This window comes from Zosterops lateralis (assembly GCF_965231275.1).
Source record: "Zosterops lateralis genome assembly, chromosome: 1".
Taxonomy (NCBI): Eukaryota; Metazoa; Chordata; class Aves; order Passeriformes; family Zosteropidae; genus Zosterops; species Zosterops lateralis.
In genome coordinates this window covers 119,429,022-119,455,099 of record NC_139762.1, presented here as the reverse complement: position 1 = coordinate 119,455,099, position 26,078 = coordinate 119,429,022, and the positions used below count along the sequence as shown (strand labels likewise).

General features: G+C 37.2%; 1 protein-coding gene across 5 annotated transcripts in view; it reads left to right on the top strand.

The window, feature by feature from the left end:
* Positions 1 to 26,078, top strand: part of NCOA2 (nuclear receptor coactivator 2) — a 189,176-nt gene that overhangs the window by 90,042 nt on the left and 73,056 nt on the right. For 4 of the 5 annotated variants that reach the window (XM_083877665.1, XM_083877663.1, XM_083877664.1 and 1 more), the window contains 2 exons: positions 23,731 to 23,832; positions 24,748 to 24,920. In XM_083877665.1, coding sequence (XP_083733791.1) covers positions 23,750 to 23,832; positions 24,748 to 24,920 — 256 coding nt within the window. In that variant the 5' untranslated portion in view covers positions 23,731 to 23,749. Of the gene's footprint in view, positions 1 to 7,860; positions 8,442 to 23,730; positions 23,833 to 24,747; positions 24,921 to 26,078 lie in introns of those variants that run through there. The other variant, XM_083877667.1, reaches the window with a different exon arrangement.

The following is a 26,078-nucleotide window of genomic DNA, read 5'->3' as shown; positions in this document are numbered from 1 at the left end:
TTCCCATGTCCAGGACCCTACATGGCTTTATCATTCAAAATCAGCACTGCAGTGTCATCTGCAAATCGGTTGATACAAATGCACATCACAAAACAAAGTCACAAGATGGTCTTGAAATACTGTTTAGCAAGTAAGGCTGGATTGCCTTTGGACAACGGTAGTGGCCATGTTCTTGGAGTTTAAGATGACCCTGTTGGGGCATCCTGCTTCTCAGGTGGAGATGTAGTTTGGAAACAGAGCACATCAGTTCTCTCACAGTTGCTTTGACTGTCTGTTGGATTGTGGTTGCATTTCTGATCTTTGAAGGCAAAATATGACTTTATGTCCAGATGATTTCAAATTGTCCATGTCTTTGCCATACTGCTGTTAAAACTGCCAGCAAAATGTTTTCTTTGAGCTCTTTTTGTCTTGATATGTTACATGCCCTGCCTATTTTCTCTGTAGTTTTGGGGAAGGAATCACACAGCAGAAAGGACAGTTAATTTAAACTTGGCTGATTTCTTCTCAAAAGAATATTTGTTTCACTCAAGACAAATGGCTTAAACAATATTATATATTATTGCATTATTAACTTGGAGCTTAGAAAATGTAGGTTCTTAAAAACCTGGGACTGGCAATATGTAAAAATCTAAATTACTCATAAGTCTCATATTAAAGGTTATTTGCTAATGATTGTAAGAAATAGTCCTGTGAACTGTCAAGTACTGCTTTTTCAAGATGAGTCATGACAGCCATGTGTTTGAAAGATAAAGATGCCAAAAGGAAAGCAATGAAATAGCCATGTATTCTTCTGAACTTGACTTTTCTCCTCATTTAACTGACCTGTATCTTGTGCTTCAGTACAACATTCTGAAATGCAGTCTTTAAGAAAAATTAAATGCACCGCACATATTATTGATATTTTCATTAAAGTAATACTTTTGAGATTGCTTTTGTGGAAAATTTACTGTGTATAAACATGGGGTGGGTCACTAATTCTACACTGAGGGAAGATCTGTCAGGCCTGCTATTTGCAGTTGATAGCAGTTGTAATGTGTCTGCCATCTATTTTCAAAGATTGTGTTTGGCTTTCGTACTGATGTACAGTATGACGTAAATAGTGTAGGAGTCCTCAGGATGGGACAGGATTTGCTATATGTTCTAAATATTTCAGATTAAAATGATCAAGTTGTATTCTGCTTCTGATCTTTTCCCTCCAGTCTTACATATGAACCGACTTTGTAGTTGATTTTAGGAAAACCCTAGAACAAAGGAAAGTTGTAAAACAGATTCCTGTTTTGGAATTCAGTGTGTTGAACTTTTAAGAGTTAGCAGTAGACCTAAGTTTTGACATGTTTCCTCTTATCATAGACTTAAATATTCAGTGCTAACCACACTGGGAATTAGTTGATATTGTTTAGCATTTCTATTCAGAATTAAGTCTCTGTAAGAATTGTCTTGTTTCTACTGTAAATATTTACCTGCATACCTGAATTTTATTGCTTCTTCACTTAAATGAAATTAGAATTGTCTTACATGCTTTAAAGGTGTCATTTCTTATTACTGCTGCTTTTAACAAACCTGCATTTTTGTGTGATAAGTGAGCAAGTCTGGTTTCTGTTGAACACACAACTGTCATTATGTTAAATATTCCTTAATACCCTACATTGCTGTTGAATTGTCACAAGGGTTGTGGGTTTTTTTCCTCTTTTTATTCTCACAAGTGGGATTTTTAGTTTCTGGATTTCCAGAATACTAAAGTTAAATGCCAATTTTGTCACATCTACCTCATTATAAGAATGAGCATAAACCAGTTGTCCTGAAGTTGATTTTTTTTCATAGGAGAGCATTTAATTATTTTATTGTAAGTCAAATTAATTTCAATTGCTCCTGCTTTTCCTTTCACTTTTTGTTTTATTTGATAGGCTGCAGTCTCTGACTTTTGGTTTTCTCATCAAATAGTGGCAGGTCTTGTAGTTCTCAGGAATATTTGTGCTTGGGCTCAGTTGAGTTTCATGGTTCTGTCTAATACTGATGGAAATTACCATTTGAAATGTAGTAATAGAAAGCCTAACTTTCTTCAGTTTCTCTTCTGTACCTCATCTCATCCACTGATATTTTGGATGTTAAATAATACCAAAATCTGGAGCATGACCCTGCTTTACTGTGTACCACATTCTGAGCGGTTAATGCAAGGGGTCAATCATCAATGTTTGCTGTTCATTGTCTCCATTCATCACTCAGCATCACTAAGTGTTGCTTCAGGTGCTTGTTAGAATTGATGAGAGTGGATGATGCAATGTTAAATTAGCTTATTATTTATTCTCAAATTTGTAAAAGCAGCTGTCCCTTTGTTCCAGTTTCTCCCAAGTGACACTAGTTGTAATCAGTAGCATCTCCTTTCTTATTGAGGTCTCTTGGAAGGATGTGAAAACCCAGAATTTCAGGATCTGCAAGATGCAGTCTCTCTGTCTTTCCTGCTTGCTTCTTATGGGAACTGGCTTTTCAAATGCAAGGCACTGTCTGCAAGCCACTAGCAGTTAGAAGACTGCTGAACATTGATGATATGTGAGATTTTTGTGACTTTCTGGGAAATGTTAGTCTTCTCTTAAGAAAGGGATCTAGGTGCAGAGATCTGAGTATTCATCACCAGGTATGGCAGAACAATTTGCCGTATCCTGAACTAAAAGATAGAGGTCCCACTTGCATTAAACACAACAGCAAGTTTCTGTTTCAAGGGAAGCACAGGCAGTGTATCAAATCCTGCTGAGTTCACACACTGTTGCCGTTATGGCCAGCTGGAGTGTTACACTGTTCTGCCCTGCCTGGTTATCAGAAACCTTGACATTTCACCAAATTATTTCATTTTTAATCCTCTACCTTGATTGAATCATATGGTGTCATTTAGAAATATTTTATTTATAGATAAGACTACATGAAAGAAAACCTACCTTATCCTCGGATTAATTAGTATGGTTTTATTTTGTTATTAGTAATAAACATTTTCTTGTCTGACTTTTATCTAGTTTAAACTTTCATTTAATTCAAATCTCAGCCATTGAATCTTGCCAGCAGTCAGTCTTCCCAAAAAATTTTGGGAATCTTCTTACTGTTTAAAGTCCTTAGAAGTACTTCTGTTTTGAGATGAGGTGAAATAGAGTTTGAGCTGTTTTTAAAAATATATTCACTGGAAGACACATTCTGTAGAATATAAAGTAATTTCTTTTTGAAAAATCCCAGACTCTTCATAACTTAACTACCTTCTGTTAAAAACGCATGGTAGGACTAGATATTAATACATTTATGTAACATGTTGTGTTAATACGAGATTTTTTTTTCTATGCTGTAGTATTTCCATTCTGGTTCTGCTTTTCTCTGCTTGCTAAACTTCCTTTGCTGAGTTCCTCTTGTGTACTCTCAGCAAAGATGGAAGCAACTCACGGTCTTGAACTTTTCTCTCTGTGGGTTGAGGCCCATTTCCACCAGAGAGTGCCTCTCTGTGTATAACCCATAGAGAGCACTGGCAAGAACTCTGCTTCAGAGGCTCTGAGCAGGGGAGAACAACCTTTTTTAGTCTTCAGGAGGAGAAAGAACTGAGCCAGGAGCTGACAATTTCCAGATTGCACTGAAAGAACCTCTTTTTCTTCTCTTGTATTTCTTCTTAATTAAAGACAAAAGAGTGAAGCAGTAGAGATTAAAAGAAAAAAGAAAAAAAGAAATCCTCATCAACTATTACTCAAAACTTTCAGTTAACCATAGTCATCAAATTTATCTTAAAAAAAAAAAAAAAAAAAACAACCACAAAACACAGTTGTCAGTGGACATGCCCATACAGAACTTAATTGCTATATATGGCACACACCTCAGTATTGAATTCTTCAGTTAGATGTTGCAGATACTTGCATGTGGAATGCTCTGAGTGGATGGCGGTGTGTGTTTATAAGAGTTATAAGAGCCTTAATGAGCTGTCTTCAAGAAGCATGGACATTTTATGAAATGAAGAGAGAAGTCAACAGTAATATCTAAGAGGTTGAGAGAGGAGGGAATGTCTTTTCATTGCCCTCATATGGACAGAAATCTAAAGGTTCTTAGCACTGTAGGTGCATGTACGGCTAATAGAGAGACTGGCTCTGAGCAATGCCAGATACTACAAATTCCAGTGATATGATTTCTGTGCCCTTTGAGAGGAGATGCAAAGGTCAGAAAAAACTAGATTTATCTACAGCATTCTGTTTCTTTTTCATCAGCTGGTAAAAGGAGGAATCCTAGTTTTATATTAGAAGTTTTCAATTAGGAGTTCCTAAACTGATAAAATGTTGATGTCATTGACATTTAAGTTAATAGGTTTTCAGTTTTGACTTGAAAAACCAATGGTTTTGTTAATGCTCATTTAGAGGAATTTGGAAAAAATACCTAATATTTGAAAACTGTGTGTTTGCATCTACATTTATTGAAATGTAACACATGTAAATTACTATGCTGTCTTTGTTCTTTGTCAGAGCAGTAATATCCTTATTGTGCATCGTCGCAATCAGTCCTAATAGTTTCTGGTTGTTCTCTATGCTGGTGCAGTGCCCTTCCAGTCTTTCTCACAAGGAGTGAGACAGTCAGCTTTCCTAAAAGTCAGTGGCCTTGTGCCTTAAATAAAGCCTAGTGAGTCAGCTTTGCAGTTTTACAAACACAGTTTGAAATGTCTTGCTATTTTGTAAATGAAGACTGTTACTATAGCTGTCCATTTGAGTACCTCTTTGGCTACTCCAGACTGATAGGGTTGAAGAGATTGTGAGGATGGAATTGGATCCTCCTGGGTATGGTATAGAGAGTGAGAGGAAGGACTAAAAAGTTATCCTTTGGAATTAAAAAGACTGAAAAGGTGTTTTGAGATGGCTTTACCAGTCCTTGTCTCAGGTGTGGGTACGTTAGAAGGACAAGGAACACCAGATTGTTGTGGTATGTCCTGTCTGCCCAATTCACTCTTTCTCAAGAAAAAATAAAGAAAAAGAAAACAGACTTAAAAAAACTGTGAAATGCATGCAACAAAGGCAGTGTTCTGTTTATCAGTTTCAGTTATTTGAACTTAAATTGTGTTCTAGTGAAGCTGCATCTTCCCCATGTCTACTGCAAAGTCACTTGTGCCTGGCCAAAGAAAAAGTATTTATGAAATATATTTCTTAGAGAAAACTTCGATGAACTTCTTCTGCTGGCAAGGTCTGTGTCTTATCCTAACATGAAAAAGTCTCTAGTGCTAGAACTAGCTTTTAATATCACCTGCTTATCCCCAAATTAAGTGTATGATCCTGTGAAACTATTTAAAAGGTAGCAACAACTCTATAATTTCATTTGAAGCATGTATTCACTGCCTGATAAAGACAAAGAGTCTTTCTTACTTTGCTGTTGCATGTTCCCTTATTCCCACTCAGAGCAGTGTTTTCTGTCAGGAGTATTTTTTCACTCATTTCTCCTTTCCCTTTTTGTCCAGAATTAGTCTGTACACTGCTATGGAATGTTCCCACTTCTCCATTAGCTTTATCTGTATACTGTTCTTCACTAAGCAATCTTTTTAACAACATCTGTGTACTTTCACTGTTTTTTCAGCCTTCAACTCCTATTTTATTGCTACAATGACTCTTTTCTGTTACCTCCTTTTTATTTACATGTAACTCTTTCTTTAACACTGTGATTATTGTGTTTGTGCTCACATACTGTTTTGACTTTAAATTTCTCATTTTATGATTCCTGTAAATATTAGCAAGATAGTTCTAGCTGTGGTATCTGACTGGGAAACTCCCATTTTTTACATTTTCCTTAGGTTTGTACTTCACAAGTGGAGTGTTTTGTGTGTGTGCATTCTTATGAAAGCTCATTTTCCTTCTGGTGATTGTTAATATATTTTCTTGAATATCAGAGATGCTTTCCCTAATCTTCAGGCTTTGTCCTATTAGTGTCATTTTCCAATTTAATTTTAGTATGCTTGATGCGTCTTCTTTAGATAAGGAATTCATATGGAAAATGCAAATAAGATACAGTCAAGATTACAAAGTTCCTTTTCTATTGAGGTAATAGTTGTAAATAACTGCAAATAATGTTCACTTTGCTTACCCTGTGCAGCATAGTACTTTGAGAAGGAGAGACATACTGAGAAAGATCTGGGAAAAATAAACCCCCTCAATTTACTGTGGATATGTTTTTCTGCTCAATATATTCTTCTTATGGAACCAGATTATTTCTTCCTGGACTGAGTATTTCTCACAGATTCTCTCTATAGCATGGAATAGAGAAGAGTAGAAATAGGATTCATGCTGCTTCAGAAGGCGCCTTTCATTTCATTTTCAGCTGGTCTGCTGCAGAAAGGTTGGGCCTCAGCTCATAACATTGATCATAGAGTTGGAGCACATTTCCCTAGAGCCTTGGGCACGGCTGCTTTCCTGAGTAGAGCTGTTCTTAGGGAGAGGGGTAAACAGAGAGGGTGATGGAGCAGCATTGGAAAAAATCATATGTGCAGGACAGCCACTCTTTTTCACAATTTCCATTTTATTTACCTGTGGGTACAGCCACAGTCTAACACTGTTTTCCAGTTTCCTGCGGAAACCATAAGTTAATGATCAATGCTGTCTTTAAGGAGAATGAGGTGTAATGGGATAAGATAGAAATAGCAGGAATTACAGAATATGCTGAGTTGGAAGGACCCAGAAGATCACCAAGTCAAACTCCTGGCTCTGCACAGCACCATCCCTAAGTCACACCATGTGCCTGAGAGGATTGTCCAAACACCCCTTGAACTCTGTCAGGCTGGGGCTGTGACCATTTCCTTGAGGAGCCTGTGGCCAACCACCCTTGGGAGGAAGAACCTTTTTTCTAGTATCTACCCTAAAGCAAAAGGAGATAATTCTGTTTTTTGATCATATAGGAAAAGAGCAGGTACAAAGCTGCAAAAGTTATTCTGTGGGCTTGACAATTATTTTGCAGTGTTTCATGCACAGCTTTCTTAAATAGTTTGCAAATCCCAACAACGAAATGTCTGGGTAAGGCTACGCCTGTCTGTGCCCAGCTGCACTGCCCAGTGCTGCCAGAGTGGGACAGAGCTGGGGAGAATAAATTGGGTTTGTTTATGCCTTGTGCCAAGGTAATAGGGAAATGGTGCTAGTGCAGAGGAGGAAGGGCTTGTTCTATAGTCATTGAACTGCTTCAGTGAAGGCAGGACAGAGCATTATGCTTGTCTGTGTACTTTGCCTTCTACAAGCAGGAAAACTCCTGAATAGTGAGGTGCAAACTTGCCTGGGGTTTGGCATTCAAGAGAGAACTCTGAAGCTAAAGCTTAGGTATGTTTCCCTTCTTGACAGTGTGTTTAAAAAATGCTTAAGATATTTGTTGTGGTACTGAGTTAAAGCAAGATAAATGATGTCACTTAATATATAGAAGCACTGACACTGGAGTTTGTAGTGTGGATCATTTGTTATTTGTGCTTTTTTGCATTTGCAGGACAGTTGGGAGCTGGGGAGAGTTGAACCATAGGTTGTTGCTGAGAGAAGAGTATTTATTGCAGCAGAACTAAAATTACAGGCAAAAAATTAAAGTACTCTAGGGGGAAAAGAATAAATCTAGCATGCCAAATACTCAGTATTAAGCATGCTTAATATTTAGCTTAGTCTCATATGGCATGTTTATGACCAATGTGTGTGCCCCAACAAAGGCACAACTTAAAAATGTACTTGCTAATTAGTTTTGGTGCAAGAAGTAGAGAGAGCCCTTATATTCCTCTTCCACGTCGACAGCACAATTTGCTTTTCGATTGAGGAAGATGCAAAATGATTTCAGGAGTGCCAGGTTTGGCTTTCTCCAGGAGTCGTAGGCTTAAAATCAGCAGAAGGGAGGAAGGGGAGTTACTCTGTTATCATCAAGCTCTGCTAATGTAGCCCGGGTGCCACGTGACTGCAGAAAAGGCTATTATCTCAATGAAAAGGAAACTGCTTTTTAGAGCAGCAACAGAACAGAAGCAGGAGGAATTTTCGAGTACTCCACCATGCTGGATTGTCAAAGGGGGATCTCTCTGATCAGCAGTTAGGGAAGGATTAGCGTGGCCAGTTTGTCAGCTGTCATTAGAAGCAGATGACAGAGATGATAAGCTGCTGTGTGCGCACGTCCTCACTCAGCATGTGCTTTGGTTTACATCAAGACATAACACTGGTTTGGGATAATGGAGAGCTGATATTTTTAAGGCTGTAAATTTACTGGTAATCGTCTTTTTTTTTTTTTTCTTTTTTTTTTCTTTTTTTTTCTTTTTTTTTTTTCTTTTTTTTCTTTTTTTCTTTTTCTTTTTTTTTTTTTTTTTTTTTTTCTTTTTTGCCTCCTGTTTTTAATAAACAACCAGTGTGATGGGTGGGGGATTTATCTACATCTTGATCTGAAGACGCAGAAAAACTAATAAGATCTGCCTTCATCTGCAAAGGCTGGAAGACGACAAGGTGTGTTTCTGAAGTGCTTTGACTTCATTGTTAGTGCTTTCTCTTTGCACGTATGCATGATAGGTGTCTGGATGCTGGGGGTGCAGGGGGGCTGGGGGGTGTTGTTTTGGGGGGAGTGGGAGGAACAGCTAATTTCTGTTTGAGTGAGAGAGTTTAAAGATAATGTTTCTAAATAACAATTGCAAAGAAAGAATGTAAATTCAAGTCTGCAGTTTCTGTTGTCGTCCGCCCCCCCACCCCCACCGTTTTAATGGCTACAGGTGTACTTGTGGTTGCCTGTGACAGTTTTATGGGTTTATGAGGCTAAATATATCTTAGTGCACAGGAAATATTTTTGTAAGCAAGTTTTCTGGCATCCAGAATAATACACAAACCCATCTATATTTTCTCACTGTCAGGAGGAGGTGGAGCCTGAGTGTCTTTTTTGTAGCAGTAATTACTATTCAATATTCAGTAATTTATATGCACATGAAAAAGTACAAAATATACCAGTGAGACATTTTTGCGATAAAGCTTTCTCTTTCTGACCAAGAGCTTGAGTAGACAAAACACACTGAAACATTGGTAGTTGTTATATAACTTTCTCTATTCTCTAATCTTAATAGTTTTCTTTACAAGTTCATGATCATGTAAACAGAATGACATTCAGTTAATCTTCAGAGCTTGTATTTATCTCATGGTTATGCATGATGATGTCATTAAATATCTTGGCAGTATTTACCTTTCTTTTAACCTTGGGAGGACAGCATTTAATATTGCAGATTAATTAACTAATAATATCCCCCTCAAAAAGGTTACTGGTAGTTACTTGTAGTAAAGTGAAGACAGCATGCTGTCTCCCCTGCTTGGGGAGTTATTGTGGGCTTGTTGACTTTATTTTGCTCTTGTACACAGCATTAAGCCCAGCATTTCTCCTTAAATCACAGCAGTAATACTAATCCTGCACCACAAAAAAAGAAGCTAAAATTAAGTGTTTGGATTTGTATAGGAGTGCTGGTTGTCATTTCTTTAGAAATTTGTCTCCAAAGTTAAGGGCAGGGTTGAGAGGATGCATATGATCGGTCATTACTGCAGTGCACTGGCAGTTTGCTGAAAGTGTTTCCCCGGATTCATATTGAAGTAGTGGTGGTGACTATCATGCTTAGAATCGGCTTAATAATTAACTAAATACATACAGGAAATGCCTTAGTTTATTTTATTTAGGACTTTGAAAAACTCATGCTACTTTGAGATAGGAGGGAGAAAGGAAAATATTATTGTTTTTTGAATTAATGTAGTTTGTGTTTGAAGAGACTTTATTTCATACTGTGAGGGCAGAGCCAGAACCGTAAACAAACTTGCGCTATTTATTTGCTTGTTCTTTTTTGTCTCGGTTTGATTATTTTAATTGCAGCATAGTAACATTTTGGTACAGAGGCCTGGGGCAGGCGGTGCCATGGAGTAGAGCCTTGAGAGCCTGTCACGTTCGCGGCACCAAATGCCGAAGCCACAAGAACAATGAAACTTCCTCTCTGCTTCTTGTGTTTTCTTCCTTTATTTCATTACAGAAGATCTAACAAGATAGTGGGGGTGAGGAGTGCTTTCTGATATGTTGGCACCTACGTTTTGTAGAAAAATAAATTTTTTGCTGCTTGTACAGTCGTTTTGATTTCCCTGGTGCCTTTTAGGATGCATTAAGGGGGGTGGGGGGGGGGGGGGGGAATTGGAACAAAACCAACCTTTTGTGTAGACTATGTTCTTCAGGTGGCTCTGTGTTCTCACAGAACTCAAGTTGGGATGTTTTCTTTTGTAAGCAAATTCTTACAGAATTATTTTATCTAGTGTATATAAAACTATCTTTGACCAGACTAATTTTGTTTGTCCACTTCTCAAAAGTATTAGTATACTTCTGTAGTCAACAGAGTTATGCTGGTAATGTTTAAAAGGTGTTGCTCTCTTTCTTTTTTTTTTTTTTTTTTCTTTCTCTCTCCTCCTGTTTTGTTGTCCTCTTTGTAAGGGAAATTTCTTGTGCAAGGAAGGAGAGAAAACTGCATTGCAAAATATACCAATATTGTACAAAAAACACCCTTCTTGTAATGTGTGAACTAGAGGTGTACTTTGAATTTTTTTTTTTCACTCTGGAGTTCTTAGAACAATTTTTAATAATAAGTGTCATTGGGAAGTCAACTGTCTGGTTAAATTTCATAATGACATTTTATTTATTTATTTATTTAGGCTTGACATATAAAAGAATGAGTGAAGGTTTGAAAACAACCTTGTTTCTCAGAATCTACTTTATTAAGTAGAGTAAGTTTGTTAGCACATTACTATGTAATAGCCCCATGATTGTAGAAAGAAAGCTGAGTTAAGGACTGAGGACTGGATCTACAAGCCAAGATGCTGGAGCTGAGTAAATGAGAAGGGTGTTTGTAAGTTGATAATCGCTGTACTTGTGAGGAAATCCCGATGGAGTCATTTTACTGCCTGCATTCCTCCTTAGCTTCTCTTACTGCTTATGTTCATCCGTGGCAGGCCTGGAGGGATGCCTGAACTGGACTAAAAATTATTATTAGCAGGTAAAGCTTTGGTATCTGGAGGTGAGGTGTTAGATGTGGAAGCTTGGGTCCCTCAGAAGTGGGCTGGTCTCAGGACCCAGGGTGAGGCAGATCCCTGTGTAGTTGCCCTGATAGTGAGGCCTTGGGGAGGGATGACTGGGTAGTGAGGATATAGAGCATAAAAACAGTGCAGGAATTGGATCAAAATTGCGAATGAAGACTCAACCCAAAAGTTTGATAAATGCATTTAATTTGCAGTGTGTTTTGTACCTGAATATCTTCTTTGCTCCTTCCATTTAATTCTTTCCTATGCATGCTGTCCCTAACCAAACTTCATCAGGATGCTGTACTGCTGTGATTTTCCATTCCTGATAGCATAGGCTGTTGTGATTGAGCAACACAAGAATCTCATGAAGAAACTTCTGTTAGAACTGCATGGAATAAAATTATTTTTAGTCCTTTTCCTGAAGTTTTTCCAGGTGTTCAGTCCAAGTAGTTATAAATGTGTGTTATTTTTTGCTTTGAGGCAGTGTATTGCAGACTTCTGGTCAGCTCCTTCTATGAATGTAGTGGGTGTTTCTCTCTTTAGTAATTCTATTCCATTACAATCCAAAATTAAAAATACTTGGAGTACACATTGATTCTTTCTTAGCACTTGTGATTCTTCTTTACCAGAAACTGTTTCATTGTTAACAAAAATTAATTCCAGTTTATTTTTACAAAGATAATAAAATGGCTCATAATTAACATTCAGCTTTAATAGAGTAACCTTGTTTTCTTTGGGCTGCAGGATACAAGCATAGCTTATTCAGGCCCATGAAGTGATTTACAACCTACAAAAGAGAGAAATAACAGTTTGACATCTCCTTCTAGCAGACTAGGAGGAAAATCGAAGCTTCGGTGAAGTCAGTGATAAAATTCTGATTTATTTCAGTTGAGTCATAGCATACCCATAGAACTGTTCAATTTTTTTACAGTGTCATTTCTGGTTTTGGGAGTTTATAGAGAGCTGTTGTAAAGCTTATAGGGTGTTCTCTGTAAGCACTGTGGTGACCAAAGGTATATGTGGATTTAAGATGGAATTAGGCAGCACTGAAGATAAGTTCAGAGAGAGGAGGAGGCACAGCAACACTGCAGCTAAGCTTGTACCCACTGATTGTCAGAGACAGAGAGCAGATATGGGGGGAAAGATCATCTACAGCTGCCTAGTACCTTCTTCCAAGATACCTGCTCATAGCTTCCATGACAGACTAGTCATAAACTAAATTTCTTTTGATTGACTCATATAGCCATTTCTATGAATATTTTATTTGGTCATAGCCTGTATTCATATATATGTGTGTGTGTGTATATACACATAGACACACATGACTAGAAAGCTGGTGTTCATCAGATTTTATTTCTTGGCAGTTGACTAAGTAAAGCAACAACATTTTTATGAGTTTAATGCTTTTAAGTGCTTTAAAATGACAATTAAACTTTTATCTTCTTCTGTTATTGCTGGTTGCATTTTTTTACTAAAGCAAATAAAATGAAGACCGACATGAAATTTGAAGTTGTTAATAACTCTTATTCATGTTCACAGATCAGTTTTTGAACTCATGGATGTATTAAGAACATCAAGTTAATCATAATTTGTAAGTGTTGGCAAGACACTCATGTGTGGCTCTGACATAATTTCGTGGCTTTAATTTTTGCACTTAGTAACAGTGTGCATCTTTAGCACTCACAGTAGCTTTGCCAGAAGTTTTATTTCCATCTAACATATATTTATTTTAAGTACAAAACTGTAATTCTACACGTTGGGAGGTGATACAAATACAATATTTCATGCATATAGCTGTATTCTCTCAAAAAGCATGTATTAAATTGGTTGCTCTTCCAACATTAATAAGAAAAAAACTTTTTCTACTTCCCAACTCTTACACTGCTGCTCCAGTATAAATGGATGACACTGGCATGTGTACCAGTATCAGCAGGAAGCACCTGCTGAGGGAATCTACCTGTTCATACAAATACGGGATGGGAATAGAGGCCAAATTCTCCATCTGGTCTCTCCCATAACATCCGGAACCACATCCTTGCCACTAGGCAGGCACCCTCTGGGACTGAGCTGAGGAGGACACTGAGTTTTCCAGGACAGACACTTTAAATACATTTCAGAGGCAGAGAGGATGGGTAAACTGACTGAACAGGATAATTTGGGTGTACAATTTAAAGAAGTGGTGCAGCATTCTGAACTTCTAGGGGCAGAGATGACATCAAAGTGAAGTCCAATTCACCTTAAGCTGTTAAACTTACCATGACTGCAGCCATTTGTGGAGCTGACTATTACCGTTTGCTTTATAAGTATGTTTGACTTCAGATTGTTAATATGCAACCTTCAGAAACAAAGCAGCTTGATTTCTTGATTCTTAATTTGAAAATTTATTATTATACACTGTTAAATGAATTATATGCTTATGAAAGCATCTCAGTGTTGTAGGAGGAAATGTGGAGTATCTATCTTGTACATATGTGTGCAGTGGGTTATTCTTTCACCATAATAACAATAGCAAAAAGTGTAGAAATATTATAGATAATGTTTAGGTATAGTTGCTGCAACTCAGAGCTTTAATTCAGTGCTTGGCATTCAAAAGAATGGCCTGAAGTTTCAACATGTAGTAATGGGTGTTTAGGCAGAAAAGAAAACTAAACCCTCTTGGTGCTGTAGGTATGTGAAAATCGAAAACATGAGTTCAGTTTCTGATGAGGTGTCAGAGAAGACACTAGAGTTGGAGTTATTGAAGTGCAATAAAAGTTTCAGTAAGATTATTTGCTTTCAGTAACAGTATCTACTCTGGGGCTGAGGGAACATTATTTTGGTGCCCAGATTATAGATATGAAAGGTGGCATACAACATAAGCATCTTTTGCTGACACCTGGGTTGTACATCACATTGCACCTGAGTGTGCAGACATGCTAAGCTGGTCCTAGTGACCAGGAGGACCAACACCTCTCCAGCTGTGTGAAGTCATTGAAACTCTGATTGATAAATTAAGGAATTCAAATATGATGAGTTTAATATGTCTGTGTGTAGGTCCTGTAACTCTATGTGTTGTGTACCATATGCACCTTGTATAGAAACACACTGTGTTTATTATTAACAAAAATTAATTTCAGTTTATGGAAATTAAAATTGTGTGGAAACACTCTGTGTTTCTATCTGGCTTGCCCTCTACTTTTTACTTTTTGCCTATACAGAACCATATTTCCTGGGCTTTTTATTAATGGAATATGTTTTATCTGATGTAAACAGACTGGTGTTTGACAGGCAGTTAACTGGAGTGAAATCCTAGTGTAGGCAAACCCACATTACAGAGATGTGTAAATGCCCTTGTTTATGTGATTGGTCATATTTTTCTCACTGCTAAGATGGGCGTTTTGAAAATCACACCAAACTGTATAAGCTTTCTGGTGTTGTATACATTTGTGTCAGTTATGAGATTAGAAAATGTTCTTGGATTTGAGTTTTTTCCACGGTGCCTTACATTTGTGAGAGTTGCTCCATTTTTTCTCTCTCTCAAGTCTGATTTTCTCCTTGCTCTTTGGTGGTTTCTGGGGAGGAAAGTTGGTGTGGGAATTTAAGTGGACAAATAACAAATTTCAGTTTTGAAACTGAGATTGGTGGAGAAGATTCAGTAGGAGTCAAAATATGCTTAACTCACTGTTCCAGAAGTATCATCAGCTGGAAATAAAAGCTGTTTAAATACAAAGTTTCCCATAATATTATCCTTTTCTTGTGCTGCTGCATTTGCTTCATTTATCAGCTATGCTATTCACAAAGTTTTATTTTAAATCACAGTAGATATGAAATAGTAGGCTTTAAAATCAGTCTCATAAGTTTTTAATAACTGTGAACTACAAGAGAAAAATCTAGATTAAATAAACAACTTACGTGGGAATTTGGACTCCTTTTCCAGTGAAAATGCTTGCAGGCTTAGTAGGTTTTGCAGCCATAGTTTAATACTTATTAAATGCATCATAGAAGGCTAAATGAATTTAGAATAACTTTTGTTTTGGTTTGGTTTTTTTAACTGAGCTACCTACCTAATGCAAACAAAAAGATGTCAGAGTGACTTATATATATATATATATATGTATATATATATAGAGAGAGAGATGTATATATGCTGACATTGTATTTTGTTATTTAATTTGGTGTTTAAAGGGAAGTTTTAGTGATATTGACTTGCATTTTTTTGTCCTTGGGTATTAAGAATCACAAACAATCTCGATAACTAGAGAAATAAAATCCCAAACCTGAAATTATGATAGAGTCTTGAAGGTTTTTTTCAGTAGTAACACCTGTCTCCTCTTTGACAATATTTTGATGAAAACAGATTTTTTCCTCTTTAGAAGTAGAAATTGAGCAAACCTGTTGTATATTAAAAAATATATATATATATATATGAAGAAAAAGGTACTAAAAAGGTACTTCCTTCTTCTGGTATTTTTTCACTGTTGTTTTATTAGAGCCTGGTTTTGCTATTCCTGGGCATATTAGAGATGCTGACGTAGCCTAATCCATAAGCAGCTGAGTGAGTGGCTCTGTTAAGAGCCTTAGCCTATGGGAATACAGAAGGTAGGAGCCAGCCTACAGTGCTGGGGTCAGTCTGGAGGGGTTTTGGCAAAGTCTCAAGCAGAACTGGGGGTTTCTTAAACCTGTGGGTTTGAGTAGCTGAGAAAAACCTCTTTCTCCTTCAAGATGTAGGTGGATTTTGCAGAAAGTCATATTAAATCCCAGTCTGTAACACTAAACATTAATGTTAGCCATTTATTTGATTGTTACAGCATGTGTTAAAGAGCTGCTGCCGCCCATTTGCAGCCTAATGTGTTTATTAGACGATCTTCCCAGTGGCATCTTGAAGTGTCTGTCAGGTAAAAAATTCATGAGCATTATTGGCTTTCAGGCTGCAAATGGAATATGTCGTCTTCTTACTGTCTAACACACCACTCTAAAGCCATTACACAGGAGTGAGGGAAAAGATTGAGGAAGGAGCCTTCAGCCTAAAAATGTGAGTAGTAGGTGTTGGAGCCAGTTTTCAGTTCTTTTATACATGGGCTCAATGGCATTTCCAAGTAAATTACATTTCTTTTCTTAGTTAAAGTTTGTGGAGTTGAAGAATAAAGTAGAGCTTGGTAAATACTGCCATAAATCTTGTTTTAATGTTACCTGTAATAGACTGTCTTTAAAACAGAAAGAATAGAAAAGACAGAAGAGGCCACAGGTGCATGTTAGATTTTAGTACAAATTCTTTAAAGATGACTAGAGTCTTTCAGCTTGCTGCTAACACCTTCCTTTTAGAACCTCTGTTTTCACTTTTTGCTGTGTGGCTGTTGTAGGGTGGCAAAGGTTTTAGACAGTTTCATCTGTAGTAAAAGTGGTAGTGCTGTTTTGAGAAAGAAGCATACCCTTAAATAAATTAGTTTATGTTTTTAATGTGAAGTTACCATCACCAACCAAGCTATTAGACATCTTGTTTATTTTGGCAGATTGGCTTTGTTTTGTTTGGCATTCCAGGTGTTTAGTGGTGAAGGGCAGGAATAGGTAAGTCGGTTGGAGAGCACGTGGCTTACTTATACCAGGAATTTGGGAGGATGGTTCAATATATTCTTAACTTTCTTTTCTGTTCCACTTCTTATTTGTAAATCTCTTCCTTAAATCTTATTTTACCAGACAATGCAGTCTTTTATTTTCCTTGTTCCTTTTATTTCCCTCTGTTTTTACCTCTTGCTTTTTTATTTATTTTCAAACCCCTATCCATGTTTGTCTGGATTTGTTGAAATCCCTGTGCCAATTGAGTGTTGCGTGTGAAAAGGCTGAGCTTCTCCAAGTGCAGCGCGGCACGTGGGGCAGGCAGCGTGTGTTCACTGCCTGGGATTCTGACAGGTGTTGGTGTGGAATGTGCTGGGAGTTAAAGTTCCTCCTGAGCTGCTGTGGTTGACCAAGGAAAGGCTGGCCTTAGGCTCCAGGGCCACCCCCCCCCTCTGATCTAGTATCTTATCCTGCTTCTGACAGCGATTTCCTTTGGAGGCCTGGGAAAGTGGCTGGTGAGCATTGCCTTTGCCAAAAAGGTTGAAGATTGCAGTATGTATCAATATTAAATATTTTCCAGTTCTGAAATGAAGCCAGTGAAAAAAGGGTTCATAAGCAGGAAAAAATGTGAAGAATCAGAATTTGCATGTGACTTCCAACTTTCCTCTGGCTTCTACCAGAATTAATGTTACACAGAATACATTTCTAATTTTGAAACTGAGATAGAAGGCTTTCTAGTCATGGCAACTTCACAGGAAAAAAGGATGAACTGTAATGGCTTTATGTTTGAGTAAACAACCACAGAATTATAAGCTGTTTTTTTCTAATTAGCTGTTAGAGAAAATTTTTGGCCAAACTTTTCACTGACTTGTATATTTTTGATCAGTAAACAGTTATTTTTCTGTTCGTTACTCAATAAAACACTAACTTTAGTAAACCTCTTCAATATGTATCAGTTGTATGTACACTAGTTTCATGTGTTGGTGAGCTGGAGGAGTGGTAGTATAGTACTGCTACCTGATTGTCCACTATATGGTACTTTACCTTTTGTTTGCTACTTTTCAGGTTGAAATAGCAGCTTTGAAGGTGTAATCCTCATTTATTCTTTAACTGCATTTGTTAGGCTTATAATAAATCTGACAGTTTAACAGGCCTTGTTTGGAAGATGGCCTGCTCTGATAAGAGATAAAATGCACATTATCTTCTTCTACATTGACTCTGGATGATTAACCGAATTCACTGGGGCTGAGGATCAGTGTTGGAAGGCTTACTCTGCATGCCATGTTACTTTGTGACATTTGAGGAGTTGAAGAGATGTAAAATTTCACACAAGTGATTTGTGATAGATATTTTCCTGTCTCCCACTTCACTGTGCCTCTGCTTTTCTTTCCCATTTAAAAGATTGATGTTTACTATTGCTTTATAATTAGGTTAAGTCTCTCTGTGTACTCCAACATTAGCAGTTGCTGGTGGAGGATGTAAAGGAGGATGTGCCGTCACGACAAGAGCAGAGACTATTGTTTTATTACTGATAACAACAAAAACAAAACAAAAACCAAAAAAACAAGAAAAATAATTTAAGCATATTTCAGGCCCTGTTGTTTCATTCTCCCAGCATGTGGTAGAAACTGGTTAGGGGTCAATGAATGTAGTTACTAACATATACTATCCTAAAGTTTTTTAATTTAACTTCTGAATGTTTGTGATTTACATTTAACAATTGGCATAATGAGCCAGTGGGTTTTTTACAAGTATTTTGTATGCTTTGGCATGTGGTAATTAAATGGAAAGAGAGGGAAAATGCACTTCTGGTCTTAAATATAAATAGGAAAAAGGTATTAAGTTACCTGAGATGTCCCGTTGGTACGGGTCATCAGTAGGAGAATAAAATTAGTTCTTTGGATATTTTTAGTAATAATATATCTGATTCTCTAATTATCTCCTTCCTTGTAGGAAAATGCTACAGTGAGTGTATTTATATTTCCATTGCTCTATTGCTCGTTTATGCCCAGTGGAATTAAAGCTTGAGTAGCATCATAGCATTAGAAGTTCAGCTCTTAGTTATTGTTATTGTTGTAGTTTTGATGTTTGTTGGGGTAGGACACATGGAAAAAAACATAGAGTAGAAGAATATGGTAGCACCACTGAAGGCAAAATACCAGTTCCACAGTGGGATATTATGTTTGTATTTTGGAGTACAATACAGCTTTCAAACAACTTACACAATGAAAAAGAGGGTGCCTGGTCTTTTACTGGAATTCATTCTGTGAGACATGCATTCAAATTTAACTTTGTGAGACAATTCATTTCTTTTAAAATAAAACTGACTTAGTTCAGTATCTGACATATGATGCTATTTTTTTCATTATCAAGCATGTTTTTATCTCTCTCCTCAAAGCAGTGATTACTGCTGGTTTTGTTTTTACTAATTCCCAATTTGGTTAATTGTTTTTTCTATACCTTGCTAAATAACCTTTACCAACACTTTCTTGATTTCTGTATTTTTATTTTATAGAGCTGATATTACATTTCCACTACTTCTAAAGCATTGAATAGATCGAGTGGTTTAATTTCTTTATCTTTCTTCTTTCTGAAAATTCCTGTAGAGATGTATAAAAAGTTCAGTGGAGCAGGATAAATGCTATTTTCTAATCTAAGGTAGTTCCCTTAAGGGGAAGTTTACTGGAGTAAAACTTCGAGTCTCTCATACTCATAGTGTCTTTAGTTTTGAATTGTCATGTTTCCTGGAAAAATTCAGACTTCAAATGTGGGACTTCTGTTTTCTGAGCTGAGAAGTTCTGAGTGGTTCAGGAACCTGGGAATATCAAAAAGTGCTTTAAAAGTTCCAAAGTTCTCTTGTTAAAATATTGAATATTATGAATGTTTGTGTATGTAAAACTGTTGGTAACTATTAATAACCAAGACATTTTGATACAGATTAATATGTATAGAGGGAGTTAAGGCAGAAACCAAAAAGCATAATATGCAGTTCAGCTGCTTTGACCCACAAGTGTTTATTTCCATGTCTAAAATTCATCTATCAATTCAATAAAAAGTCATGACATTTTCTGTTTCTTGCTTGGAAATTTCCCAGGGCCCTGCTCCTTGGTACTGTATGTGCCCAGAAGTACTTTCTTCAGAAAAATGTAGTTTTAGTTTCTTGCTTGTGCCACATTAAATTTGTAGTGGTACCTAAACTTTCTCAAGTTCTTCATCTGGTGGTATGTATTGGTCTTGATTGTGAATTAGCTCATGGAAAGCTATGTGAAACAGCTGCTTTCTTTTAAAAAGACATGAGGAAACTGGGAGATATTTCTCATGTCTTTTGACTCATTAGGGTCATTGCTGAGAAATGGGAGATGGAGCTTTGCTACCCTCCTCAGCCTAAAGGAGTTAAACCTCAATCCCTGTGTCTTCAGAGAGAGTTTGAACTACTTACTGGTGGGTTTAGTGGTATAGACCACACCCCTAAAGACTCTGTGCTGCAGGAGTTAATCAGCCTTGCCCTCTTTGCTTCATAAACATCCAGCTTTGGCGGGTGGGTAGCCTAGCACCCAGGAGGCTGTCCTGCATGGTGGGAAGTACAGGCACTGGAGCTCTCTCTGAAGAGGAAACTCTATCTCTCAGTTTCTGGATGTTTTAGTTGGTAAGATTGTGTTACAGAAAAGTCTATCCACACCTTATAAAAACGGATTCTTCCTCATTTCTCCTAACTAGAGAATAGATTTTGGTTTTTGAATTCCAAAAGAATACCTGACCTTTTAACTATCCTGGTCAGACTCTATATATCTAGGGAGACAAGGGTTTGAGGGCACATCCTTTTGATTTTAGTACTGTGTGCTAGATATGAATGAGTGGCTTTCATTTTAGCCTTTGGGATTTTTTTTAGATTGTTTCAATACCGTCTGTCTAGTTTGCCACTTTCCAAGACACCTATCTCTGGATTTTACATTCTGCTCTGGAGCACAGTCACCTACAAGACAAGAAAATGGCCTATAAAAATATTTGAGATATAGAACATGATTTTTAATTAAGACATAAAGGAGAACAGAAAGCAAACATGGTAGTAGGTGGTAGATTTCCAGAAATAAATTGTGATGAGTGAGAAAGAAATGGGTAACTCATTCTAAGAATAAACTGATAATGCTGCTGAGAAAAAGATGTAATAGCCTGTAAGTGCAAACAAAACAAATACATGTATTATTTGTTTAGAACTATTTGCTATGTTTAATAAGGAGAGAAGAAGGTGCTAGGTTTGTAATTATGATACCACTTTTGTTACCCTTAATACAGAAGGATAAAGTTTAGAGTTTATGGTGGGAGATGAGTTTTAATATGTCCTCCAAAGGCTGATAGTATGGACCCAGTGGGATTCCTACAGAATAGCATCAGTGTGAATGCAAGAAGAGTTGATTTATGCATTTAGTGGAGCTACTGGTGAAACTTTGGTTCCTGCAAAAATAAAACTTCCCTTTGAAGTAGGTCTGACAGAGGTAGCAAAGGTAGGTAGGAAAGCTGTCAGTAACAGTTTCTGTATGCTTTCTTGAGGAGGAAGGGGTTTTGGAGGATGGTGTCCACCCTAAATGCTTACCTTCTTTAACTGCTTGGGAGGAGGGAGTAAGATGACAGTTGAAGGTTTGACAGGTATTCGTAAATTGTTATGCTTGCTTTTCTCAAGAAAAATAGCTAATTTACATTTCTCAGGTTTTACTTGGGAAGCATAAGAAATGAGGGATTTCCAAGCCTAATTGTTCTTCTGAACTTCAGGTCACCATCAGAGTCTGGATCAGAGATCATATCTTGGGAATGTACAGCTTTCATCATGCTGATGAATTTTTCTCACCTTCATCAGTGAAAAATTTAGTCATTGAAACAGAGCTGCAAGGGCAGTTCCAGCCCTCCACTGACAGAGCTTCTGCTTAAATATTGTCAGTTTCCTTATTACTATCTTGCACCTTCTTTGGAGCTCTTACTTGTGATACTTGTGAAATTGCATAGTTTCAAGGAGGTGCTTGGCTCCTAATCTATGAATGTATATTGCTACTCTATAGCATAAATAAATGAATAAATGTGGGTGTGTATGTCTGCTGGGGCCTGAAATCAGTGAGAAGTGGCATTTGTCACAGAGCAGCCAGTGTCAGAGCACACTGGAGGCTGCGGTGGATGTCTCATTCTCCGCAGTGCGGTTGGCGTTGCTGTGGCTCTGCCTTTGCCCTGGTGAGGTCACTGGGGGTTCTGCAGCAAGGACAGGATGGTAGAGGTTGTCAGCCAGGACAGGATGGAGGTTGTGATGATCCATCTTCCTTTTGAGGGTTGTGTCTGCCCTGCCACAGAACCACAGCCTTGCTCTTCTTATGGGGGATCTTCTCAAAATAACAGCAGCTTGTATGTATATGTAGATATGCATATGTATGTATAGACTCAGTAGAGAAAAGATAATCCAGGTATCTTTCAATATAATCTGATACCATTTGTGTCAAAGACCACATGGAAGCTATATATGATAAAGTCTTTCTCATGGAACTTGAACAGTATCTAGAAGAAGGGAAATTACTCTCTGCTCAAACTGGTTAAAAAAATAGAGATCAGGTCAGTTGGTCAGTGCATGGAGTTAGTAACACCAAGGTTATGGGTTTGATCCCGGTATGAGCCGTTCACTTAAGAGTTAGACTCATGATCTGTGTGAGTCCTTTCCAACTCAGAATATTCTGTGAAAAAAATAAGTTCAATAAACCATTTTATTTTTACTTTTAATTTCGGGAAATTTTAGGTGGTGGGCAGTTCTGAGTTTGAGATGGCTCCAACTCATCATTTGCTTGCTCAGGTTTCAGTGAGTGGCCTTTCTCAGCATTTACTGCTCGGACCTTAGTCTTTGGGCTGTTTCTGCCAATATCTGCAATATCTTCAGTCCATTGGCTCATTGGGAAAACTGAGATTTCCAGTGTGAACATCTGATTACCAACACATAGGCTGGCAGTTAGATCTTTAAAATATGTCAAAAAGAAAATAAGGAAGGGGACTGTGTCTTTAACCCCCAGCAGCTCCCTCATTAGGTTCAGTGCATGGCTAACCAGGCCAGCAGAGGGAAAGGAACTGGTGGGACCAAGATGAAGGTCTTGAAGGAGGTGGTGAACTCCCTTGTTTTGATACCTGATTTCCACTTTATGCCAAAGTGAAGTGGTCACACAATTACAGGCTCCAGCTCTTATTTTAGTATGGTATGAATCACCTCCTGGATACACTCACCCCTTCGTGGCCCTCATGCTTATTTTTCTGCTAATCCCAAACAACACAGGAACTCTCTGAAATGTCTAGGAACACCTCTCTGCCATCATCCTCACAAAACTGGCAGCAACTAGGTAGATGCTGAGCTGGGACTGCCCCATCTTGCATGAATTTCTGATCATTTACATTATCTCCCTATGTCCTTTGGTAATTTCTGCCTCCAGAATATTGGTACTTGTTGAGAAATACATAATCTGAGGCAGGCAAGTTTCATGTGCTTCTACAAGGCATAGAGAAATCAACAGTTGGGAGCAGGGCAGGATTTCCACAGGCTGTTTATTGCACAAATTATGAGCTTGTGTTGTTTTACTACGTTAGCTTGACAAGTTATTCTCCTTATGAGGTAGATCATATGTACAAAATATTTATCAGTTCCTCAGCGATCTCTAGTGCTGACAGATGTTCTGTTCCTACAGTTTTGTGCATGTACTTTTTCAGGCATTATCTTCTGATTTTTAAAGCTGTATGTGCTACCTTTTCACATAGCTGGGACACATGTTTCATTTCATGTATTTCTGTTATGTTTTTCTTGTTGTATGGCACTATGGCTTTTCCTTTGTCTTTCATTATTCAACCTTGTAAATTTGCCATGAAAATTCAGCAACACAGGCACAAAATATACTTATCTGTTCTTACATAACTGGTAATAATCAAGGAGATGATAATGCTTTACTTGCCCACCACACATTTTCTTCTCTAGGAATTATGTGTAGCATTTTGTGGGGTAATAAACACAGTGGTTTTATTGGTGCCTTTCAAACAAGCTCTATTTCAAATGATAGATTTGCCAAGTAAAGTCTTAGTTGAGCATGGAATGAGAAACTTGGAAATAGGAACTGACAAGTCAAGACTTTTCCACCATAACCCTTTCTTTGCACTTTCTTCCTTTTAGTTGCTGATATGTGTTCAAGATGAGTGGGATGGGAGAAAATACCTCTGACCCATCCAGAGCAGAATCAAGAAAGCGCAAGGATCCCGATCAGGTTGGACCCAGGTTAGACCATTTACTTCTGGAAATATTGAGAGAATGAGTTAAAAAAATGTTACATGTGCTTCTATTTTTCAGTTAGAAGATGACAAACAACATTCTTGCAAAGAGTAATCAGTGCCAAACTATTTATTGCAGTAATTCTGTGTTGTTGAGGGTTTGGGGTGGGGATGAGAACTATTCTCCTTTATTATTGTTTGTTTGTTTATTTTTGAATCCAGTGTCATGCCAAAATGCAGAATTTTGGGGGCAATTTAGGGGAGATGTAAAAATGGGTTTTGGCCTTCACTGCAAGAAGTCTTCAGTCACTCATTTTGTCAATCTGAGATTTTTTTTACCACCTCTGTTGTACATTATAATCTAGGTCTTGAAAAATATTTTCCAGCTTTACAGCAGTTCTGTTACCAACACAAATGCATTTTAAAGTATAACCACTCATTCATCATCTTTTCTTAAGAGTGCCATAAATTCACAAGGAGGCAGGAAGTATGGATTGCTCAGTTTAACTATTTAAGCTGTTTTATTTTCTCATACACAATCACTATATAATACTCTTTGGATTCTCAATGCTGTGTGGGAAGGACACTTGTAAATATTCAAATCCCACCCCACACCCCCCAAAATAATCTTGTGTTTTCAATTTCTAATCCCAATCCTCTTTCAAAGCAAAAACATGAGTGCTGGGAAAAAAAAGTAACATCTTTTCTAATGCTCCTTTCCTAGTTCCAGAGGAAACCTTTTTGCTTGAGAAACTTGTAAGTTATATTTTGGTAGTAAGAGAGCACAAGCTTAATTTACAAAACAGAGTTCTCTCTCTGTTTTTGTTAAACTACTGTCAAACCTTTTGAAATCATCTTTGAGCTGGCCAGAAAGCAAGTAAACTGACATTAAAGACAGCATTTTTATAAACTCCTCTTTCAGCCCTAAAAGAAGCACTGAGAAACGCAATCGTGAGCAAGAGAATAAATACATTGAAGAACTTGCAGAGCTGATTTTTGCAAATTTTAATGATATTGACAACTTTAACTTTAAACCTGACAAATGTGCAATCTTGAAAGAAACTGTGAAGCAAATTCGTCAGATAAAAGAACAAGGTAAGAAGCCTAATTAATTGACTTTAAATATTTTGTGTTGATTGTTATTTTATTTTTGGCTAACCAGATAGTCTCTTCAGCTTTTCTTTAGCAAATTCCCATGTTTTTCATTAATCAGTAATGACTAATGCTATAAAGTCAGTGTTAAGTATCATATTCAGTATTTTTAAAATAAGCTTCACTGAAAATTGTTTAGAGAGAGAGAGAAAATTGATCAGTCCGATGTGTATCTAATGGAACTGAAATTACTTGCACTTTCAAAAAAGTTAAACTAGCAGATGGCTTTGGGAAAAAAAACCCACATACTCTTACATGGATGATGAATCCATGTAAAAGAGAAATAATCCAGGAGAATGGGGTATGTAAGTGTTCTGCATATTCCTTTTGCTTTCTTTTGTTGGTATGAATAGATATTGTGGACTAAATTATCTGCGTCCTTTAAATTATGACATCATATCCTCAACTACAATAGATTTGAAACTATTCTAATCTCTAGATAGGGTCCTGTTATAAATGTAAACCACAGAACGTGACAGTTTTCTTCCTGTTCTTTGTCTAGAAGATTAGTTTTGTACTTTTCTTTTGACATATTTCCTATTCAAAGAGAAAACCCAAATCTTTTAGAAACTTTAAATTTTTTGGAAGTGGGTTTTGTGGCACAGGTCTGTCTAGGCAGGCACACTGCAGGTGTTTGGGGCAGATTCAAATCCTTAAAGTGGGTGCATATAGTTTTCCTTTTAATGTAGAAGATTTGTATCTCTGTAAACTGTGTTTAGAGAGATTCCTTTGATTTTCAAACACTTTAAACATCTTCCACTTTTTCACTTTTCTGTGGGAAAATAATTCTTCCTTTTCTATACTGTGTGTGTAAAATTATAAAAGTGGAGACTGCATGTTTCATAATTTAGATACATTTTTATCTAAATATATAAGTAGATCTACAGTTCTAGACATCAGTCTATTCAAAGCTAAATGGAAAGTGGAAAGAGTCAGATTGTCAGCTGCCTCCAAAATGGCTCTAACTGATTAATCTTAGGGAGTGTTCCTATTTCTCAGCTTGTTCTCTTCTTTTTTGCTGTTAGGTTTCTATGATTTTTAAAGTGGATATTCTAGTGATGTTGCTATGCCCCATATTAGAAGTACACTTGTTAACCTGAC